This window comes from Saccopteryx leptura, chromosome 1 (genome assembly GCF_036850995.1).
Source record: "Saccopteryx leptura isolate mSacLep1 chromosome 1, mSacLep1_pri_phased_curated, whole genome shotgun sequence".
NCBI classification, from domain to species: domain Eukaryota; kingdom Metazoa; phylum Chordata; class Mammalia; order Chiroptera; family Emballonuridae; genus Saccopteryx; species Saccopteryx leptura.
In genome coordinates, this window is record NC_089503.1 from 106,552,055 (window position 1) to 106,573,206 (window position 21,152).

A 21,152-nucleotide genomic window follows, 5' to 3' on the forward strand; every position below is an offset into this window, starting at 1 on the left:
GGGACAGAGTGACTATAGAAACATATCCAGAATCACACACATGTAGTAAATGGCTTTTGGTGCCTAAAAGCTCAGTCACAGAGTAAGTGTTGTCAATAATAGTACAAAGATGGTGATGACAATGGCTGGCAGTGAGAATATTGAGGAGGAGGGAGCAGGGAGGAGGAAAGAGAGAAGGAGAAGAAGAGTAGAGGGAGGAAGAAGAGGAAAGTGAAAAGATCAGAGAGTCAAAAAAAACTAGCATTTATTGAAAGATTTCCAATGGTTTTGGATTTGCCTCCCTCAGGTGCAGACAGGGTTTGGAAGGTTGGGCTCTCACTTCTGGGGCTTCCAAACCCACGGCGTCCTGCCCGATATCGTCACCATGGCTAAAGGGATTGGGAACGGCTTCCCCATGGCAGCAGTTGTGACAACTCCAGGTAGGACCTAGGGGAAGTTTGTGTTGCTTCCTTTCGCATTGGTGATGGTAGAAAACACATGTATTGGAATTTGTGTGGGTGGGAGACAGCAGTGGGAACTACGCATGCATTTCCCGAGCAGTGAAAGAGAAGCAGCAGTCTATCTGCCAGATGATGGCCCGGATGGAAGGAAGCCAGCCCCTGTGCTCTCGCTGTAGGGAAGACCGATTCTCCTGCCTCCACAGTTCAATGCAGGTTCAACCACACTGACGAGGTATAGAAAGACAGGCCACAAAAACAAAGCCGACATAAGAGAGCCTTGTTACCCAACCTGAAACCAACCCTGACATTTCCAAATATTCTGAAAGGAAACTCTTAGTTGTTCTTGCCACAAGGTCCATTAAGGGGTAGATCTGTCTGTTGATATCTCATCCACAAACAGCCCAATATACTACCATCTCACTTAGCCAGCTCATTAGAATTAATTGAAGTTTTCATGTTAGTGAAGTTTTACAGAAAATAATTTTTATAAAGTTCGTCAAATTATTTCATTTGTTTTTTCCCCGTACCTATGAGACACTGAAGGCTAATTAAGTGCCTTGTGATATCTCAGTGTTTTTATTAAGTGACTGAAGATACAACAATGAGGATGTAGAACATCAAGTATATATAATGAACTGAATATTTACTCACCTTGAAACAATCCAAAAATTATAGGACTAAATCCTTGATGGGAGGGTTGTTGGGTTTTTTTCTTCTTAGTCCCAAAAGTGAAAGATAGAATAAAAGGTTCTGGCTAAAGAAGGTTCCAAGCTAATTCCCATAAATTGAGTTTTGAGGTACTTTGCAATTCACACAACACTTTCAGGATTTTGTTATCCAACTTCTCAATGAGTAAATAAGCTATTCTTTCTTATCCATCATATTAGTCACTAGGGATCCCATGGCAAGATGCCACAGGCAGGGTGGCTTAGACAGGCATTTGTCTTCTCACAGTTCTACAGACTGGTAGTCCAAGATCAAGGCACCTGCAGAATTAGTTTCTGGTGAGATCTCTCTTGCAGATGGCCACCTCCTTACTCTGTCCCCACATGTCCTTTTCAACAGAAAGTGAGAGAGCTCTACTGTTTCTTCTTTTGAGGACACCAATCCTGTTGGATTAGGACCTGCTCTTATGACCTCATTTATCCTTAATGACTTCCCTAAAGGCCCATCTACAAATGCAGCCGTGTTGTGAGTTAGGGCTTCAACATAGGGATTTAGGTCGGTGGGATGGGGGTGCAGGGGGGGAGGCACCATTCCATCCATAACACCCATATCTGGTGAGGGAAGTATGAATTGGATATGATGTCATTTAAAACATAATCCAAATGTTGTCAGGGGAGATTATAGCAAGAAATGTCCCCTTTTCTCTACCTTTACTCTCTTCCCCTAGAGATTGCCAAGTCTTTAGCTAAAAGCGTGTTACACTTCACAACCTTTGGAGGGAACCCCATGGCCTGTGCCATTGGAAAAGCCGTGCTTGAGGTACGTTCCAGCAGCCACACGACCACCACTCATTTCACAAAATGACTACTTCAGAGCCATACACATGCTCATACCTCTACCGCATTATATTTTTGAAGAGAAGAGTCAGTTACTAGTTCATGAATTAAAGTTAGATTTCCAGTTGTCATGCTGACACCTGCCCTTTTTATTTTAATTATCTAGTTTTATGTTCAAAGTATTGAATAAGAATGGCCCTGGCCAGATGGCTCAGTGAATAGAGTGCTGGCTTGGCATGTGAACATCCTGGGTTCAGTCCCCCAGTAAGGGCACTGGTGAGAAGCAACCATTTGCTTCTCTTCCCCTCCCTTTCCCCCTTCTCTCTCTCTTCCCCTCCCTATCCTCCTTCTCTCTCTCTTCTCCTCCCATAGCCAGTGGCTCTACTGCAGGGGTCTCCAAACTACAGCCCGCGGGGCCGCATGTGGCCCCCTGAGGCCATTTATTCAGCCCCGCCGCACTTCCAGAAGGAGCACCTCTTTCATTGGTGGTCAGTGAGAGGAGCACAGGATGCATCAGTGCACCTGCTAGCAGTGACAAATATGGAACCGGACACTGACCGTCTCATTAGCCAAAAGCAGGCCCATAGTTCCCATTGAAATACTGGTCAGTTTGTTGATTTAAATTTACTTGTTTTTTTTTTTTTAATTTATTTACTTTTTTTTTTTTTTTAGATTTTATTCATTTTTATTAGAGAGGGGGGAGAGGGAGAAAGAGAGAGAGAGAGAGAGAGAACAGGGGGAGGAGCAGGAAGCATCAACTCCCATATGTGCCTTGACCAGGCAAGCCCAGGGTTTTTTTGAACCAGCGACCTCAGCATTCCAGGTCGACGCTCCATCCACTGCACCACCACAGGTCAGGCATACTTGTTCTTTATTTTAAATATCGTATTTGTTCCCGTTTTGTTTTTTTACTTTAAAATAAGGTATGTGCAGTGTGCATAGGGATTTGTTCATAGTTTTTTTTTTATAGTCCGGCCCTCCAACGGTCTGAGGGACAGTGAACTGGCTCCCTGTGTAAAAAGTTTGGGGACCCCTGCTCTACTGTTTCGAGCATCAGCCTCAGGTGCTAAAAATAGTTCAGTTGCCTCAGCATCAGCCCCTCACACAGGTTGCCAAATGAATCCTGGTTGTGGTGCCTGTGGGAGTCTGTCTCACTATCTCCCTTCCTGTCACTTAAAAAAAAATTGTTGAATAAGAAATGTATAACAAACCTCACATGCACAGGAGATGTAAGCATTCCCCTCACTAGCTGGTAGCACTGAAATTTCTGTATTTAATGGCTTTTAATGGATAGTTACCAATTGTTATCTTTTATTTAAGTTTAATTTTGGTTTTCTCATCCATACTTTCTTGCTTTCTGGGGGGGGAGGATTGTTACCAAAGAGAAACTGCATGCTATGTGATTACAACTAGGTGACTCAGCTATTGTTCCTTGTTTGGCCCCACTCCTTTGCCTGGGTAGCATCTGTAGAAAAAGATTTTCTTAATGCCCTTGCTAATATGCATAAGAGCATTTGCTTAAATAAGCTTAATGTATTTCTGAAAGACTATTTAAGAAATTAATAACAACAGCTGTTTGTGGGGAAGGAGACTTGGTGGCTGGGGGACAAGAATATTTCTACGCTTTCCGATTTTTGAACAAGGCACATTATTCTGCTATTCAAAAACTGAAGTTTAGAAGTATTTTTAAATAAAAAACAAGTAAGTAAAAGCAGTCCTTGCCAATTAAACAGTATCTTTAGGTATGATTAATCATGACATGAGTAAGTGTGGGTAGGATGTGTCATTTATTTAATTTTGTAGATATTGCCCACTTTTTTTTTAAGTGCTGTGTCACCTCAACCAATTTAGAAAGTAGAGAGGACTTGGGTGAACAGATAGGTCTTAAAAACAGCAAAGTCTTCCCGGAGTCATGCAATTATTATCAGCTAAATATAAATGCATGTATCTAGTTGAGAATCACAAGCCTTGGCCCTGGCTGGATAATTCAGCTGACTAGACTGTTGTCCTGACACACCAAAGTTGCAGGTTCGATCCCCAGTTGGCTCATATACAAGAAGCCACCAATGACTGTATCAATAAGTAAAACAACAAATCGATGTCTCTCTTTCTAATCAATAAATTCTTTTTAAATTAATTTTTAAAAGAATCACAGGTCTCCACTGTGAGTGCAGTGAAGTAGACAAAAATGCTTTTGTATTTTCAGGTGCCCAAACTCTGGGCCACATAGGGCTTGCTCCGCTCAAGAGGCTGGGCCCTGCAGTAAGGCCCCTGGGCAATGACGGCCTGTCTGGCTGGGGGCAAGTGCCCAAAGGCCAAAGCTCCCAGCCAGGCTCTCATCTGAGACCCTGCTTTCCTCAGAGCCTGTGTCTTCTTCGTCCCTGTGTCCCAGTTTTCAGCAAAGCCAGGCAATACTAATGCTTGGGATGATGGAATCTCTGTTACAGACAACTCAGAGATGTGTCTTTATTCTTTCCTAAATTCCTACTCACCCCTGAAGATGAGGAAGGTATGGGGGAAGTATCCCCTCTGCCAGAACGTTTTCTTCTCCTTACAGAGAATCTTTCTGCAGTACATGATATGGCCACACTAAACTTTGGCTTCCATTTGTCTGTTCAAACTTCCGTAAAGAGAGTCATTTACCTCTCTATGTTCCTCAGTTCATTATTTAGAATTTCTTCTTAGTGCAGAGACATTTGGGGCTTCTCTCAACAGGTGATTAAAGAAGAAAATCTGCAGGAAAACAGTCAAGAAGTTGGCACCTACATGTTACTGAAGTTTGCTAAACTGCGGGATGAATTTGAAATTATCGGAGATGTCCGAGGCAAAGGCCTCATGATGGGAATAGAGATGGTGAAGGATAAGGTAGGTTCTGATCCTCTGCTGTGTCTGGCTTCTTGGGGCAGCAAGAGTCAGAGAGTAGCAAGCATCAGCCGAAAGCTGACTTCATTCATTCTCTGGGAGAGAGCCACAAAGACAGCACTGATTGTTAGTATGAACAAAATGCCAGCAAGGCCCTCAAGAGTTCTACAGAGGTGAAGGTGGGGATTTGGAAAAGGGAACTGGTATTATTCTCACCAGACTAGGCAAAGACATAGGTGATAACTGAATATTTAGAACAAATATTGGGAAGAAAAGAAATTATTTGGGGAGGTACAAACTGTCCAGAGAGCTAGTGGGGGGAGGGGGCATGGGCACGTGCATTTTAATCTCCCAAGTCACCAGGGAAGAATGTGACTTTCTGATGATGTTCCCCACTGTGAGAAACTCACCATGACAAGGATTGAATTTAGTATTTTCCCCAAACCAGTTATCCTTCCCAAATTCACTGTTTGAGTTTCTTACCCTTCACTGGTCTCCCAATGACCCAGCTTCAATACCACAAAGTGATCTGCAACTCCTACCCTCCCCTTACTTCTAACATCAAGTCCTGTTCACTGTTTGCCCTGTCTCTCAACGCCTTCTCCTTGTTTCTACTGCTGTCCTTACAGTCCATGCAAGTAGGAAATTGTACACTCCTCCCGCATCCAAGCAAAGCCTAGATCCTCTGAGGAGAACACAGCAAGGAAATCTTGGCACAGGGAGGAATATTCAGACTGACCCCTTTATCCTAACTCTTGTCCACAGGGATTCAGTTTTCCCTTAAGTGAATTCTTGCAATTTGATCTAGCATAGGAGATTGATGCTTCATTCTTTTCCTTTTTAGACCAGACTATGGATATAAGACTTCCATTAAAACCACACCATACAAAACTGAAATGTTTAAACAAGATTTTAAAGCTAAGGGAAGATCACAGGAAAATAAGAGGAATATGAGAGTAGGCCACAAGCTGGACATACTTGTCTCCAGCTTGTGGCCCAGTCAAGGGCTGTTTTAAGGCTCAGAAGAGCCCTTGCTAGTCCCCAGCCCAGAGCTCCCTGAAAGACTGTGGACCACTCCAAGTCCAGACCCCAGAGAGGAAAGCCCAGTGAGCAAGGAGGGTTCCTCCCAACCCACGTTCCAAACCCAACTGAGCATGCTCAAGGCAGCTGAGTAACTTCATTGTCCTGGCAAGACACAGGAAGCCTCCCCAGTGGTGCATGATGACATTTTAGGAACAATGACAAGGTCCTAGTCTTTTCCCCCATCCCAGATCCTCCATTATTTGTAGTCTGAAAGTTTGAATATTATTTTCCTTACCTTAAAGCTATAAGACAGGCAAAAATATTATTTCACTGATATGTGGAATCTAATGAACAAAATAAACTATCAAACAAAACAGAAACAGACTCATAGATACAGAAAACAGACTGACAGCTGTTGGAGGGGATGGGGGTTGAGGGACCGGGTAAAAAAGGTGAAGGGATTAAGCAAAGATAAAAAGTTTACAGACACAGACGACAGTGTGGGGACTGCAGGAGGAAAGAGGAGTGGGGGAGGTACAGGAGGGTAGGTGGTGATGGAGGGAGACTTGGTTTGGGGTGGAGAACACACACAATACAATACACAGATAATCTGTTAGATAATTGTGCACCTGAAACTTGTATAATTTTATTAACCAATGCCACCCTAATAAATTTAATTTATTAAGAAAGCCAGACAACATTGTGTTTGCCGCCAGCCTGTACTTGTAGTCGGATAACGGCCGTGGGCTGCCGGTGCCTGCGACACCGACGGGTCCTCCCGCATCAATTGTATCATATTTAAATCAGGCATCAGCACACACGTGTTTGTACATAAGCATTACATTTTTAATAAAAAATGTACAGGTGGGAGGGAAAAAAAAAGAAAAGAAAGTCAGACAAAAATGCAAATATCTCTGGGAAGCCCAGTCTTATTCCTTACCAGGAAAGGAAGACTTGGGGAACAGAGTGGGATCAGGAGTTAGGGGTGGAAGGGTGGATACCGAATCCTGGAGGGGGTGGGTAGGAAGCCCTGCAGAGAAGAAGGAGGCTGGAGCTCTGGGGGAAGCCCTCCTCTCTCGGGCGAGGACGGAAGGGGCTGACCCACAAGCCAGGAACGTGTCCTGTGCATCTGCAACCAGAGCCAGACCCGGTGCTGATGCCCACTGGCTGCGCTACAGCAGAGAGGACAGCACTCGGCACTTGGGGTAGTAGAATCACAGCAGGAGGTCTAGTTCCGTCACCTGAGGGTCACTTTACAAATATAGATGCCTAAGCCCTGCCACAAATACCCTAATTCAAAAGGTCCGGTGTATGGATGAAAAAGGGGCCTCATGCTGAACCTGACAAGCCCAGGGAAAGCCAGCATGGTGGCCTTGCAGACTCAGGGACCTAAAGTCACCACATAGGAAGGTATGAAATTAAGTGTTTTCTTTGCATCTACAATAACACACCTGATAACCTGCCTTTGAAATGTAGGGGTAATCTTTTCCTGCCCTCCCTCAGGGAAGGCACCCCACCAGAGCAGGAACCAACAACCTCCTCATTGTTATTATCATGCTAATTTTTTACTGTTAACTTTAACTATCTAATTCCTCCCTAAGTAAAAGAAGTTTCAGTATATACACTTATTTGTTCTCTAGTCCCAGAGAGTCCCCGCCCCCTGCTTTGCTTTCTCCCACCTCCCTGATCTATCACCAATCAATTTCATCTAATTCCCCTTTAATTCTATTTTTTTCTCTTTGATTCTATGTATAAAATCACCATTCTCCAGAACATTTTTTCAATCCATTGAGACTTTGCTTCCTGGCAATTGTCGACAGTTTGATTCAAATAAACACATAAAAATTCTTATAGGTTTGGAAATTTCTTACATTGACAGATGTGAGGCCCAAATATCTGTAGTGTGAAAAAGGGTTCCAGGTCATGCAGACACACAGTTAGACCTGAAACAACAAACTTAGAAGGAGGCTCTTATATTCACAGACTCAGTAGACAGGAGACACACAGGAAGGGGACAAGTCTACCCTGCAGTGTCACCACAGGAGTGCTGGTTTGTCTGGACCCACAGGTACGGACCAACTTCAGATGCCTAGTGACCTGAACAGCCTCTTGGTTCCCAAAGTGTTTACCTTTCCTAACCCTGGAGGATTAAGTCTTGAGGGGAAAAAAGAGTAAATTTCACCGGCAGGGAAATTGAGGACAAACAGATCCACCCCACCTGTCAGGCCATGTTGCAGCCCAAGGAAAGCTTGGCTGTTCAAATACTTGTGCAAATCTCAGCCATTTCCTGGAATTTGAAATGAGCTCTCTAAATAGGCAAAACAGAGTAATGAGTTGGGACATGTTCCACGTAAACAAAGCAGACTCGGAATTCAGCTGGTGAAGAATTATGCTCACAGTGGATCCCCTGAAAACCCACTGCACTGGCTGTCTGCATTCAACTCCATGTGGTCTTCAGGAACTTGGAAATGAATCGGGATAAAAATAAACATTGAATACTATCAATAATAAACATTATTAATATTTAATAACACCCTCAGAAAAGTCCAGTCCAGCAATTAACACCTTTATTCAATTACAGGGGCAGAGAGAGATTAAGAGGGAGCAAAGAACACGGATGGCTTGGGTTGCTTTCTTTTTCTCTTGAAATAACTATTCAAACACCAAACAGGAAATATTTTTTAAATGTCTTTACAGGTGAGCCGCCAGCCTCTTCCCCATGAAGAAATAAATCAAATCCACGAGGACTGCAGACACATGGGGCTTATAATTGGCAGAGGTGGAATTTTTTCTCAGGTAAGAGAAAGGCTGGTGCTTACCTGTCACTTTAGGTCGGCATCTCCCTGGGGTCCCAGTGCCGGTCCCTTTTCTAAAGGAGCTTGCTGGAGACCCAGCCGCACTTCCTCTAAGCATTGCACCCAGATATTTTCAAAAGAAAGTGGCAAGGCCCTGGCTCAATGGTTAGAGCACCACCAACCCCACATACGCCAAGGTTGCAGGTTGATCTTTGGTCAGGGCACATGTAAGAAAAAACCAATGATGCTATGAAAGAATGGAACAGTAAGTCGATATTTCTCTCTCTTTCTAAAAAGAATAAATAATAAAATATAAAAAAGAGGAAGTGGCAGTGAGGCCTTAGGGCCACTAGAAGGCGCTGTGTTCAAGTGGTTTGGTTAACAGGGTTCTGTGAGAACAGCTACAGAGGACAGTTGAAATGAGGAATAAACCACATGTACCAGCAAACCAGAGGATTTACAGCACAGGTCATAATAAAATCCTAACAGTCATGCAATAAACATTTCGTCTCCTGTATGAGTCTGTTGTAACCCCTGTAAGAGCAATCCTGATTGTTCTTTGCTGATCCTGGGGCTCTTTGTGAACCCTGACCTGCTAAGACTTAGCAGCCCCTGTGGCTGAAAGCAACTTCAGCACTGGCAGGCCCAGGTGACCCTGCAGGAGAGGTGGGGACCACCCAGGCCGGGTGCCTAATGCAGAACTCAAAACCAGCGGCTCCCAGTGCCCTTCGCCCTCAGGCGGGAGGTGCACCCCCCCACCACCACCCAGCTCCCTTGCAGGGAAAGCCAGAGATGGCTCTGCTGTCAGGACTGGTGCGGCCCTGCCCGCGGATGTGAGCTGCTGTTGGTAAAGCGATCTGCCCCTAGATCCCTCACACAGCGGGACCCTCACCAGGCACTGACTCCGAGGCAGAGCTCGAGGCTCTAATGTCGGCCCCTCTCTTAGTTTGTCCCTAGCCTTTGTCGTCTTTCTCTCACTATAGACGGCAGTCGTTCTTTCCCGTTTCCCTGCTCCCCTCCTGCCTCTCACTCTATTTCAGTAACACTTCTCAGAGGAAATGGAAGCTATTAGGCAGGATCTCTATGTAAACTGCCTGTCCCCACGCCCATTTCTCACGTCCTTTCCTAAAGGTTCAGATCCAGACCTCCCACCTGTGCTCTTGTACCTGCAAATTTTCCTTTTCCTCAACTCCCCCTCAGCCTGTAAACAAACAGGCTTAGAGCCCTGGCCCACCGCAACCCCACCACACAAAACCAGGAGGAGCACTTTTGCTAAGTCATGCTCGGTATTTTCTAATCCTAGTCACAAATATTTTTTTCTGCACAAATCAGTTTAACCATTAAACACCCTAGGATGTACAACTTAAAAAGACCTAGAACAATTAATTCATCGCTTACTTGCTTAGTTATTCCTTAGTTATATGGCAAGCGCTTACATGCAAAGCAGCAGTTGCTGGGCCGGGTACTAAAGCTGCAATGACAAAGAATAGCTGGTCCCTCCCTTCATGGAGCCGGCAGGAGAGAAAGACACCTGAACAGAAAACTATAATGTGATGTAAGTTCATCAACAGCTATAAAGAGGAGCAGTATAAGAAGAAAGAGAAGGAACTCCTAGGCCGGCCTTTCTAGCTAATCTGAGTCTGAAACAATGAGGTAAACACTCAAAGCACAGGTGGAACCATGACAGGGTGCAAAGAGCCACGAGCACGTCAGCGTGGCTGCAACAGAAGGCTCGGGCAGGGACTGATAATAATAAGAAGCCTGCGTACTTGTCAGGCTCCGTTCTAAACACTTCACACGTATTGACTCATTCAGTGCTCCCAACAAGTCTAGGAAATAACCACTATTATTATCCATATTTTACAGATGAAGAAAAAGAGACACAGAGAGGTTAAGTGAACTGCCCAAGTCGCATAGTGAGTCAGGATCCAAACTCAGGCAGTCTGATTTCCAACTCTGTCCTCTGAGGAGGGAGAGCCTCAGGGAGCAAGACCGGAGGCAGGGAGTCCAGGTGGGGGTTGATGCTGCTGCTTGGACTTAAGCGGGAGTGGATGTGACAGTGGAGACACGCAGAGAACAGTTCTGGGAGTGAAATGTCCAGGACTTGGATGTGGAAAATGCGAGGGAGTCAAGGATGAATCCCTCACATCTAACCTGGTTTAAGGAGAAGGATTAGTTTAGCTTTGAACACACTCCATTTGCGGGGTTTGTGGACACCTGTTTCTGTAGATAAGTCTGAGGCTCGGAGGAAAGGATTAAAATAATATCACAACTTGGGAGTTATCAGCATGTAAGCGTTGAGATGAGGACATTTCCTGGGAAGTGTGTCTAGATCACAAATGCGGTGAAATGGGGCTAGAAAAAAACCTACATTTTAACATGTTTAACCAACAAATGTTTAAACAACATTTAAATGGCTGGTGGCGGGAAGGGTGCCAAGTGACGGCAAATATAGGGCAGAAAGGTGTGAGAAAAGCCAGGAGAGTGTGGGGCCGTGGAGGCAAGGAAGCGGAGAGGTTCAGGAAGGAGGGACCCAAGTGCCAAATGCGGCAGAGGAGGCCAGGAAGAGCAAGGGCAGAAGCAGGCCCCTGGGTTCCGCGCTAAACAGGTCACTGGCAACATCAGCTAGCGTGGTGTTAGAAGGGAGATGCGGCAGAAACCAGACTGCAGTGGGTTGAGATGTGAACAAAGGGAGGCAGAGCGAAAAATAATGCCCCATAAACATCAACCTGTCTTTTTATAAGTTTGCATGAAAGGAGAAGATAGCATTTGCATAGCAGTGAGAGGAGACCAGGGGACCAACAGAGTTTTATTCAAGGTGGTTTGGATTTGGGTTATGAGAGCTGCAAGCCTCATGCTTGTTTACAGGCAGAGGGAAAGTTGAAAAGAACTTAATGATGCAAAAGAACACGGGAATATTTCCTGGAGTGACGTGATGGAAGCACCCAGGACCCAGGGCCTGGTGGGAAACTTGCAGTTGAATAGCAGAGACACCTCGTTCCCTGAACCTTCAGGCCAGGACATAAGAACAGATGTGGGAGCAAACACGTGCACAGGGAGATCTTGCCTGACAGCTTCTGAGAAGCATGAGGCATGATGGTCTATAAAATAGGGCAAGAGGCGTAGGAGTTGAGCAAGAAAATTCAGGAGAATGAAAAAGGTTTAGAATGAAAAAGAAATCTGACAGAGAACAAGAAAAATTGAGGGGGCCAGCAGAATTTGGAGACCCTGCCAATGCAATGGCGTGACTTTAACTGTTCTGGGCTACTTATGTTGGTGCAAAGCAGTGCACTGACAACTTTGATCGGGGACGGACTTCACGCGTGGGTGCAGCCACGGGGGGTGGAGGGGTGGAGATGTGAACAGTGAGGGGGCAGGTGAGAGAGTAGTTCAGACATCAACCACATGCTCCCAGCTGGGTAGGAAAAAAAAGATCTGAGTGGGGTGGTAGATCTGAAGATAATGGAGGGGGGAGGAGATGGAAGGTTGGTTATATAAAAATGGGCAGATGTAATGGGAATGAGACTTTGAATTACTCCCAGTGCAGAGCAGGGGATCATGGCACTGGCGCTAGGTGTGAATGGAAGCAGAGAGGCAGAAATGAAGGTTCTGGGAATTAAGGCAATCAAGATGCTGAGAAGCTAGTTTGTTAGGTTGTGCATACAAACAACGGAGGTCACCCTCAGTGATGGCAGAAATGTGGGGTAGATTAAGTACCTAAGATCTCAGTAAAGGAGGTGGAAGGACCAGGTGAGTCGATGACAAAAAGGAAAAGCAGCACAGCCAGATGGCATCAGAAGCTTTACAAAACTAGAGGGTGAATAGTTTGGGTACCGCACTGGAGAGAAATCAGACTGGACTCAAGGGAAATGTAAGAAATGCCACCACAACCAAGTTTTAGGTTCTGAGTTTAGTGCATTTGTTCAGAGTTACAGCTGAGTGTGTGGCGATCGATCGTGACTTGCTTCTCCCACCTCCGCAGACATTCCGCGTCGCGCCCCCAATGTGCATCAGTAAAGCGGAAGTGGATTTTGCAGTGGAAGTCTTCCGTTCTGCGGTAATCCGACACATGGAGAGACGAGCTAAATAAAACTTAATGTATAAAACCTCACACGCCTCAAGAACTTCTGGTTAACGTTCAAAAGCTAATTTGGGGAATTTCTGAACCACCGGTATAAATTGTAAAAGTTGACTGCCTACCAGCCATTTTTGCTAACAGAGCCCCTGGGACTGAGAAATTCTCAGGAAAACACTCTTGATCCCTAGCTCAGAGAATGAATCTTAATTAGTCGATGTTAGTGATGATAATTTGACCTCCCTTTGTAAGGATTGGTTTGTATATCATATGTTGGTGTGTTTGGGGAGATAATGAATCCTGAAGGAAAATCTTTTGGTACAGGTTCCTTCAGGGAAAGATTTCTTCATCCTTCACTTTTCATTTCCGGAAGAGATGTTTTCTTCTCGCACTGAAGCATCAGATATGATGAGACTGCTCAAACCATGTCTGCCATTTTGGGGCCATGGGACCAAAGCTTATGGGCTGAGCTTTTAAGATGTCAGCAAGCTGAGTCCTTAGTGATGTCAGTGAGCCACTGACCTAATCAATCTGGAGCAATCCCACCTTGAGGATTCTTGTTTTATGAGATACCTTTTTGATTTAAGTTTCCTATCATCGCAGCCATTAGCATCCTAAGAAATGAGGCAGGAAAAACCCAAATTCCTTTAACTCCCTTAAAATGTCTATCAGAAACTTCTCCATTTCCACTGCCATTCTCCCAGCCTGGACAAAACCTTCCCCACTCCTATTACAATAGTCACCAATACAAGAATTTCCCAAACTTCAGTCGTTAGCCTGCACATTCATTGTGTTTTTTTCCATACATGTTTACCGCCTGGCTTAGAATTAACTTAATATTTTTTCCTTAATTTGACTTTTTTCACTTAAGTGTACTTGAGAGTAACTTTTCTGTAACTGTAACAAATGAGAAATCAGTACTACTTGTCATAACTGGGGAGTAATCATAAAAATAGAGTACACACAAAGCACTGTCATTCAGGTCTGGCCCGAGTAGCTGAGTGCTGACACTTCTGTTTTTCAAAAGGGAGGTCAGAGGGTATTGGAGGGTTGTTTAAAGATATTGGCAGTGTGATACTCTCCTTAACACAAACAAATGAGGAGCCACAGAACTGAAAAGGAAACAACTTTCTCAGTGTGCAATGTGATATTTATTTAAGCTGTGCCCCAGTTTGAAGCCATGTCCTACTGGTCTACTCTCTGCCCGGTGTCTGTTCCAGGAACATATCCTATACTCATTGTCAGATTTGTCTCCATCGAACATTGACTTAAACATGGCATTCTGCCCTGGTTGGTGGCTTAGTGGATAGAGCGTCACCCAATGTGTGGACGTCCCAGGTTCAGCCCCCGGTCAGGGTACACAAAAGTGACCATCTGCTTCTCAATCCCTCTCTCTTCACCTTCTCTATCTTTTTCCCTCCTGCAGCCAGTGGTTCCATTGGTTTGAGTGTGGCCGCAGACACTGAGGATAACTTGCTTGGTCCAAACACATCAGCTTCGGGCACTAAAAGTAGCTCAGTTCCCAAGCATCAGCTCTAGATGGGATTGCCGGGTGGATCCCAGTCAGGGCACATGTGGGAGTCTGCTTCACTATCACCCCTCCTCTCACCTAAAAAAATAAACATGGTATTCCTTTGCACAGAATCTTCTAGTTGCTCCCCATTGTCCCTGATTAAGATCAAAACCTCTTTAACAAAAAACACAATGTCCTCCAGTGTCCAATATCCAAATAGAGCAAGTTCAGTGGAGCCATCATTGAATTAAAAGCCAAATGTCTCAAGTCTAACTCAGTTCTTCCACTTATTTGCTACAGAGGACCTTGGGCAAGCCTTTAACTTTTTTTTTTTATTAATTTTAATGGGGTGACATTGATAAAATTGTCTTCTGTCACCTTCTAACTGGTTTTCTTTGTGCCCCTCCCCTCCCCCAACCCCCTCCCTCTCCTCCCCCCGACCCTGTAACCCCAACACTGTTGTCCATGTCTCTGAGTCTCATTTTTATGTCCCACCTATGTATGGATTCATATAGTTCTTAGTTTTTTCTGATTTACTTATTTCACTCAGTATAATGTTATCAAGGTCCATCCATGTTGTTATAAAAGATCTGATGTCATCATTTCTTATGGCTGAGTCGTATTCCATAGTATATATGTACCAAAGCTTTTTAATCCACTTATCCTCTGACGGACACTTGGGCTGTTTCCAGATCTTTGCTATTGCGAACAATGCTGCCATAAACATGGGGGTGCACTTCTTTTTTTCAAACAGTGCTATGGTGTTCTTGGGGTATATTCCTAACAGTGGTATAGCTGGGTCAAAAGGCAGTTCGATTTTTAATTTCTTGAGGAATTTCCATACTGTTTTCCACAGTGGCTGCACCAGTTTGCATTCCCACCAGCAGTGCAGGAGGGTTCCCTTTTCTCCACATCCTCGGCAGCACTTCTGTGTTGTTTTATTGATGAGCGCTGTTCTGACTGGTGTGAGGTGATATCTCATTTTGGTTTTAATTTGCATTTCTCTAATGATTAGTGATGTTGAGCATTTTTTCATATGCCTATTGTCCATCTGTATGTCCTCTTTGGAGAAGTGTCTATTCATTTCTTTTGCCCATTTTTGGATTGGATTTTTTGTCTTCCTGGTATTAAGTTTTACAAGTTCTTTATTTTTATTTTTTTATTTTTTAAATTTTTTTTTTTTTTTCCATTTTTCTGAAGCTGGAAACAGGGAGAGACAGTCAGACAGACTCCCGCATGCGCCCGACTGGGATCCACCCAGCACGCCCACCAGGGGTGACGTTCTGCCCACCAGGGGGCGATGCTCTGCCCATCCTGGGCGTCGCCATATTGCGACCAGAGCCACTCTAGCGCCTGAGGCAGAGGCCACAGAGCCATCCCCAGTGCCCAGGCTATCTTTGCTCCAATGGAGCCTCGGCTGCGGGAGGGGAAGAGAGAGACAGAGAGGAAAGCGCGGCGGAGGGGTGGAGAAGCAAATGGGTGCTTCTCCTATGTGCCCTGGCCGGGAATCGAACCCGGGTCCTCTGCACGCTAGGCCGACGCTCTACCGCTGAGCCAACCGGCCAGGGCTACAAGTTCTTTATAAAGTTTGGTTATTAACCCCTTATTAGACGTATTATCAAATATATTCTCCCATTGTGTAGTTTGTCTTTGTATTCTGTTCTTACTGTCTTTAGCTGTGCAGAAGCTTTTTAGTTTGATAAAGTCCCATTTGTTTATCCTGTCTTTTATTTCACTTGCCTGTGGAGACGAATCAGCAAATATATTGCTGTGAGAGATGTCAGAGAGCTTACTGCCTATGTTTTCTTCTAAGATGCTTATGGTTTTACGGCTTACATTTAAGTCTTTTATCCATTTTGAGTTGATTTTTGTGAATGGTGTAAGTTGGTGGTCTAGTTTCATTTTTTTGCAGGTAGCTGTCCAATTTTCCCAACACCATTTGTTGAAGAGGCTGTCTTTACTCCAATGTATGCTCTTACCTCCTTTGTCAAATATCAGTTGTCCATAAAACTGTGGGTTTATTTCTGGGTTCTCTGTTCTGTTCCATTGATCTATATGCCTGTTCTTATGCCAATACCAGGCTGTTTTGAGTACAATGGCCTTATAATATAACTTGATATCCGGAAGTATGATACTTCCCACTTTATTCTTCCTTTTTGATAACTGTTCTCTTTTGGTTCCATATAAATTTTTGAAATATGTGTTCTATATCTTTGAAGTAAGTCATTGGTATTTTAATCGGTATTGCATTGAATTTATAAATTGCTTTGGGTAATATAGACATTTTAATGGTGTTTATTCTTCCTATCCATGAGCACGGTATATGCCTCCACTTGTTTGTATCTTCCCTGATTTCTTTTATCAATGTTTTATAATTTTCTGAGTACAAGTCTTTAATCTCCCTGGTTAAATTTATTCCTAGGTACTTTATTTTTTTGGTTGCAATGGTAAAGGGGATTGATTCCTTAATTTCTCTTTCTGGCAATTCATTGTTAGTGTATAAAAATGCCTCTGATTTCTGAGTATTGATTTTATATCCTGCCACCTTGCTGAATTCATTTATCAGGTCTAGTAGTTTTTCAACTATGACTTTAGGGTTTTCTATATACAATATCATATCATCTGCAAATAATGATAGTTTTACTTCTTCTTTTCCAATTTGGATGCCTTTTATATCTTTTTCTTGTCTGATTGCTGTGGCTAGGACTTCCAGAACTATGTTGAATAAAAGTGGTGAAAGGGGGCACCCCTGCTTGTTCCTGATTTTAAGGGGATTGCTTTTCATTTTTGCTCATTGAGTATAATGTTGGCTGTGGGTTTGTCATAGATGGCCTTTATCATGTTGAGGTATGTTCCCTGTATTCCCACTTTGCTGAGAGTTTTTGAGAGTTTTCATCATGAATGGGTGCTGGATTTTATCAAATGCTTTTTCTGCATCTATTGAAATTATCATGTGGTTTTTCTCCTTCTTTTTGTTTATGTGATGAATCACATTTATTGATTTGCGAATATTGTACCAGCATTGCCTCCCAAGAATAAATCCCACTTGATCATGGTGTATGATTTTTTTCATATATTGCTGGATCCGGTTTGCTAATATTTTGTTGAGGATTTTTGCTTCTAAATTCATCAGGGATATTGGCCTATAATTTTCTGTCTTTGTGTTGTCTTTGCCTGGTTTTGGAATCAGAATTATGCTCATAAAAGGAGCTTGGAAGTCTTCCTTCCTCTTGAATTTTTTGAAATAGCTTGAGAAGGATAGGAGTTAGTTCTTCTTTGAATATTTGGTAGAATTCTGTTGTGAAGCCATCAGGCCCAGGACTTTTCTTTTTTGGGAGCTTTTTGATAACTGTTTCAATCTCATTTGTTGTAATTGGTCTGTTTAGGTTTTCTGATTCTTCCAGATTAATTTTTGGAAGATTATATGTTTCAAGGAATTTGTCCATTTCATCTAGGTTGTCTAGTTTTTTGGCGTACAGTTCTTCATAGTATTTTCTTACAATATTTTGTATTTCTGTTGTGTCAGTTATTTCTCCACTCTCGTTTCTAATTTTATTTATTTGAGTCCTCTCTCTTGTTTTTTTCGTAAGCCTTTAACTTTTTTTTAACCTCACCGTGTTCCCAGGCATGTCAATACTTGCCCTTCCTACTGGCTGAGTTGTCTTGGGAACTGAGATACTATAATAGATTGTAAAAGTGTTTTGCAAACTAATGAGTTATGCAAATCGATATTTCTTCACTTCAGCCTATATATCTCTTCTTTCCTTCACTAAAAAATATCCCCAGAGCAGTTTGGGGCTTTGTTTACATGTCCTTATCTCCAATCAATGCCTCAACCACTACATCTCATTCCTGCTTCTCATTCCTTGAAAACTGCCTTCACAAAAGGCCACCTTATGGCCCAAATTTAGTGTTTCCTTGCAATGTTTTTCCTAAACTTCTGCTCCTTCTTGAGTAGGATTTCCTTGGCTTTGGCAATGTGGTCCTTCTATCTCAGAAGGCTCCTTCTGTCTTTTGCCCGGCAACTCCTCACTACCAGGCTCCATCCTGGGCCCTCTCTTCTTCCATAGTACAGTCTCTCCCTGTAGGCAACCTCATCACTGTGGAAAAATCACCTGTCTTGTCTACGCTGATTGACTTCTAAATACTCATCTTCAGTCTCAACCTTTTTTCAGAGCCCAAACCCAAACAAAACCCTTCCTGATCAATGGCACTTACTTTGTCTTGGGCTCACACTTTAGTCATTATTTTTCTCCAAGTTATTTCTCCTTCCTATGACTAAGTTTCATGAACATTTGGTATGACATAATTTTTTCAATATGGCCCAATTATGCCAAAGTTGCCTTAATTTGGACCATCATCATCTCTCCTAAGCTACTTCAATTGCCTCCTATCTGGTCTTCTGGACTCCTTCCCAATCCATCCTATACGCTGATACCAAAGCCACTTACTGAAAGGATAAGTATGATCACATCTCTTATCTCCTGAAGCCTTTGAGGGCCCCCTCTTGCCTGTGGAACCAAGTCCAGACTCCAGCTATTATGGTATCCCAGAGCCTTCACACTTTGTCCCCAAACCACTTTTTATAGCTTTACCCCCACCATTCTGTCCATGTCACACATGATGTTTCTCTGTCCCTATGGGTCACTCCACCTGGAACGTTCTTCCCTCAACCTCCCCCCCCCCATTTTTAGTGGAAATTATGGGGTCTGGAAGATTGAAAAAGAAAGTCAACCCTACCTGACCAGGCAGTGGTGCAGTGGATAGAGTGTTGGACTGGGATGCAGAGGACCCAGGTTCAAATTCCCAAGGTCACTGGCTTGAGCACGGGCTCACCAGTTTCAGCACAGGGTGACCAGCTTCAGTGTGGGATTATAGACATGACCCCATGGTTACTGGCTTGAGCCCAAAGGTTGCTGGCTTGAAGCCCAGGGTAGCTAGCTTGAGCCCAAGATCACTGGCTTGAGCCCAAGATTGCTAGCTTGAGCAAGGGGTCACTCGGTCTGCTGTAGCCCCCCAGTCAAGGCACATATGAGAAAGCAATCAATGAACAACTAAGGAGACTAAGGAGCCACAATGAAGAATTGATGCTTCTCATCTCTCTCTCTCTCTTCCTGCTTGTCTGTCCCTATCTGTCCCTCTTTGTTTCTGTCTCTGTCACACAAAAAAAGCCAAATCTGACTTCTTAGTTATTCTTTAAAGCCTTCCTACTTTCAATGTTTCTTTTCTTTTGAGATAAAGAAAAGGGAAGAACGTTAAAAATAAATTTATAAAAAAGAAAATAATAAATTTATAACCATTTAGGAATTTAGTAACATAAGAAGAGAAAGCAATAAAACAAATTTAAATCAAGAACAAAAACAAAATAAGTTTTCATGCTGAGTTGCAAAAATCTCCGTGACAGCCAGGGCCTTGTCTCCTGGAGAAAGGGGGCTGAAGATGTTCGTTGTTGAAATCAACTCATAAACAAGCTCCTGTGGCTTCCCAAGTCCTACAGGACTGTGTGTATACTAACAATACCCTGCTAGTCTCTTGCCTCTGGGGGACCTGAGAGTAAAACTCAGCAATGGAATTCCGAAGGTAGCCAGGCCCTGGGTCTCACCCCTTCACCATGCAGGTCACATGGCTCTATCTGAGCACCTGTTGATCGGGACAAGCTGCTCCTCTTTCTCCACCCACAGTTGGGGATGTAAGATGCCTAAGCCACCAGAGGCACGGAGCAGGAGGGGCCAACATGGCGGCCTAAGAGCCTGTATTATTTCTTTCACTAACTCGTTGACAAGCATGATGGTTTCTTCCTTCTTCCCATTTGGAGCCGTGGGCAGAGTTTAGCACCCCCACTCCCCCCCCCCATTCTGCCGTCCCTGTCGGAGTTGGGAGTGAGCTGGCTTGCACAAGGCAGACAGCCCACGTTCCTGCCAAGCTCTTTTATTTCCTTTCCTGTGAAAACTGCTAAAAAGGATGAATACTCGGCTCAAGTCAACTTTTCTCCACACAAGGAACACGCTGATGGTTAATCGTGATTAGGATATAACATCAAAATACTGGCAACTGTCTAAACACCCTTGGAATGTCAATCCACTCAGGAGGGGGGTAATAATCACATGGAGCTTTGGCTATAGTATAGCCACTATACTATTAATAATAATTATGATAAAGAGTCATAAAATAACGCTAGTAATTCATAATTCAGCAATAAACTAGGCTCTTGTTATAAAACTCTTCTTTATAAAGACTATATCAGTGCAGTTTTTAACTCCCCCATCATTCAAGCTAATCTCAGAAAGTACAGGAGGACTCAATTCTTCTTCTGCCTTCACATCCCCCTGAAATCTCACCTTGCCTGCAAAGAACCATAAAGGATTCCTAGTAACCCTTCACCACTTCACCATGGGGTGTTCGAGCAGCACATCACTGTCACGCAGGCTGCTGACCTGAGTCAGCACATTGCTCCGGGCTAATTCAAGCTGAAGCCTCACTTCCAGCTGAGGCGCCACTAGGAAACATGGCACAGCTCTGCCCCAGTAAACATGGGAGCAGGAGAACCCACACCGCATCAAACACAAAGGGCCCCCAACTTAGTAGGAGTGGAGACAGAAACAAAAGCTTCAGTCTCCCAATCTCTCCGGGTTTCGGAAAATAAAAGGCCAGCTGGGTGTGCCTGTGGCCAATGCAGGAGTGTCTGGTGGGACGAATGCGCTGTGCTGGCCAATGTGTCGGACAGCATGAAGGCAGGTGTCAGCGACGAGGCTAATCAAAAACTGGTTGGGAGGGTCACTGCAGGGAATAACAAAGGGAAACATGAACTTATAATTAGATGGGGACAACACAAAGGAATGGCGGAAGCCACACGAGCTCTCCAGTTGATTTGTTCTGGGCAAAGTAATCGCTCTGAGCTGAAGCTTTCTGGGGTCTATAAAAGTGTAATCTAACCCCATGGGA

At 43.9% G+C, this 21,152-nt stretch overlaps 1 protein-coding gene across 2 annotated transcripts in view; it reads left to right on the top strand.

Moving 5' to 3' along the window:
- Positions 1–12,733, top strand: part of AGXT2 (alanine--glyoxylate aminotransferase 2) — a 44,596-nt gene extending 31,863 nt beyond the window's left edge. For both annotated transcript variants that reach the window (XM_066373600.1, XM_066373610.1), the window contains exons 10-14: positions 287–419; positions 1,834–1,925; positions 4,658–4,807; positions 8,525–8,623; positions 12,605–12,733. In XM_066373600.1, the coding sequence (XP_066229697.1) occupies positions 287–419; positions 1,834–1,925; positions 4,658–4,807; positions 8,525–8,623; positions 12,605–12,712 (582 nt within the window). In that variant the 3' untranslated portion in view covers positions 12,713–12,733. The remainder of the gene's footprint in view (positions 1–286; positions 420–1,833; positions 1,926–4,657; positions 4,808–8,524; positions 8,624–12,604) is intronic.
- The last annotated feature ends 8,419 nt before the right edge of the window (positions 12,734–21,152 follow it).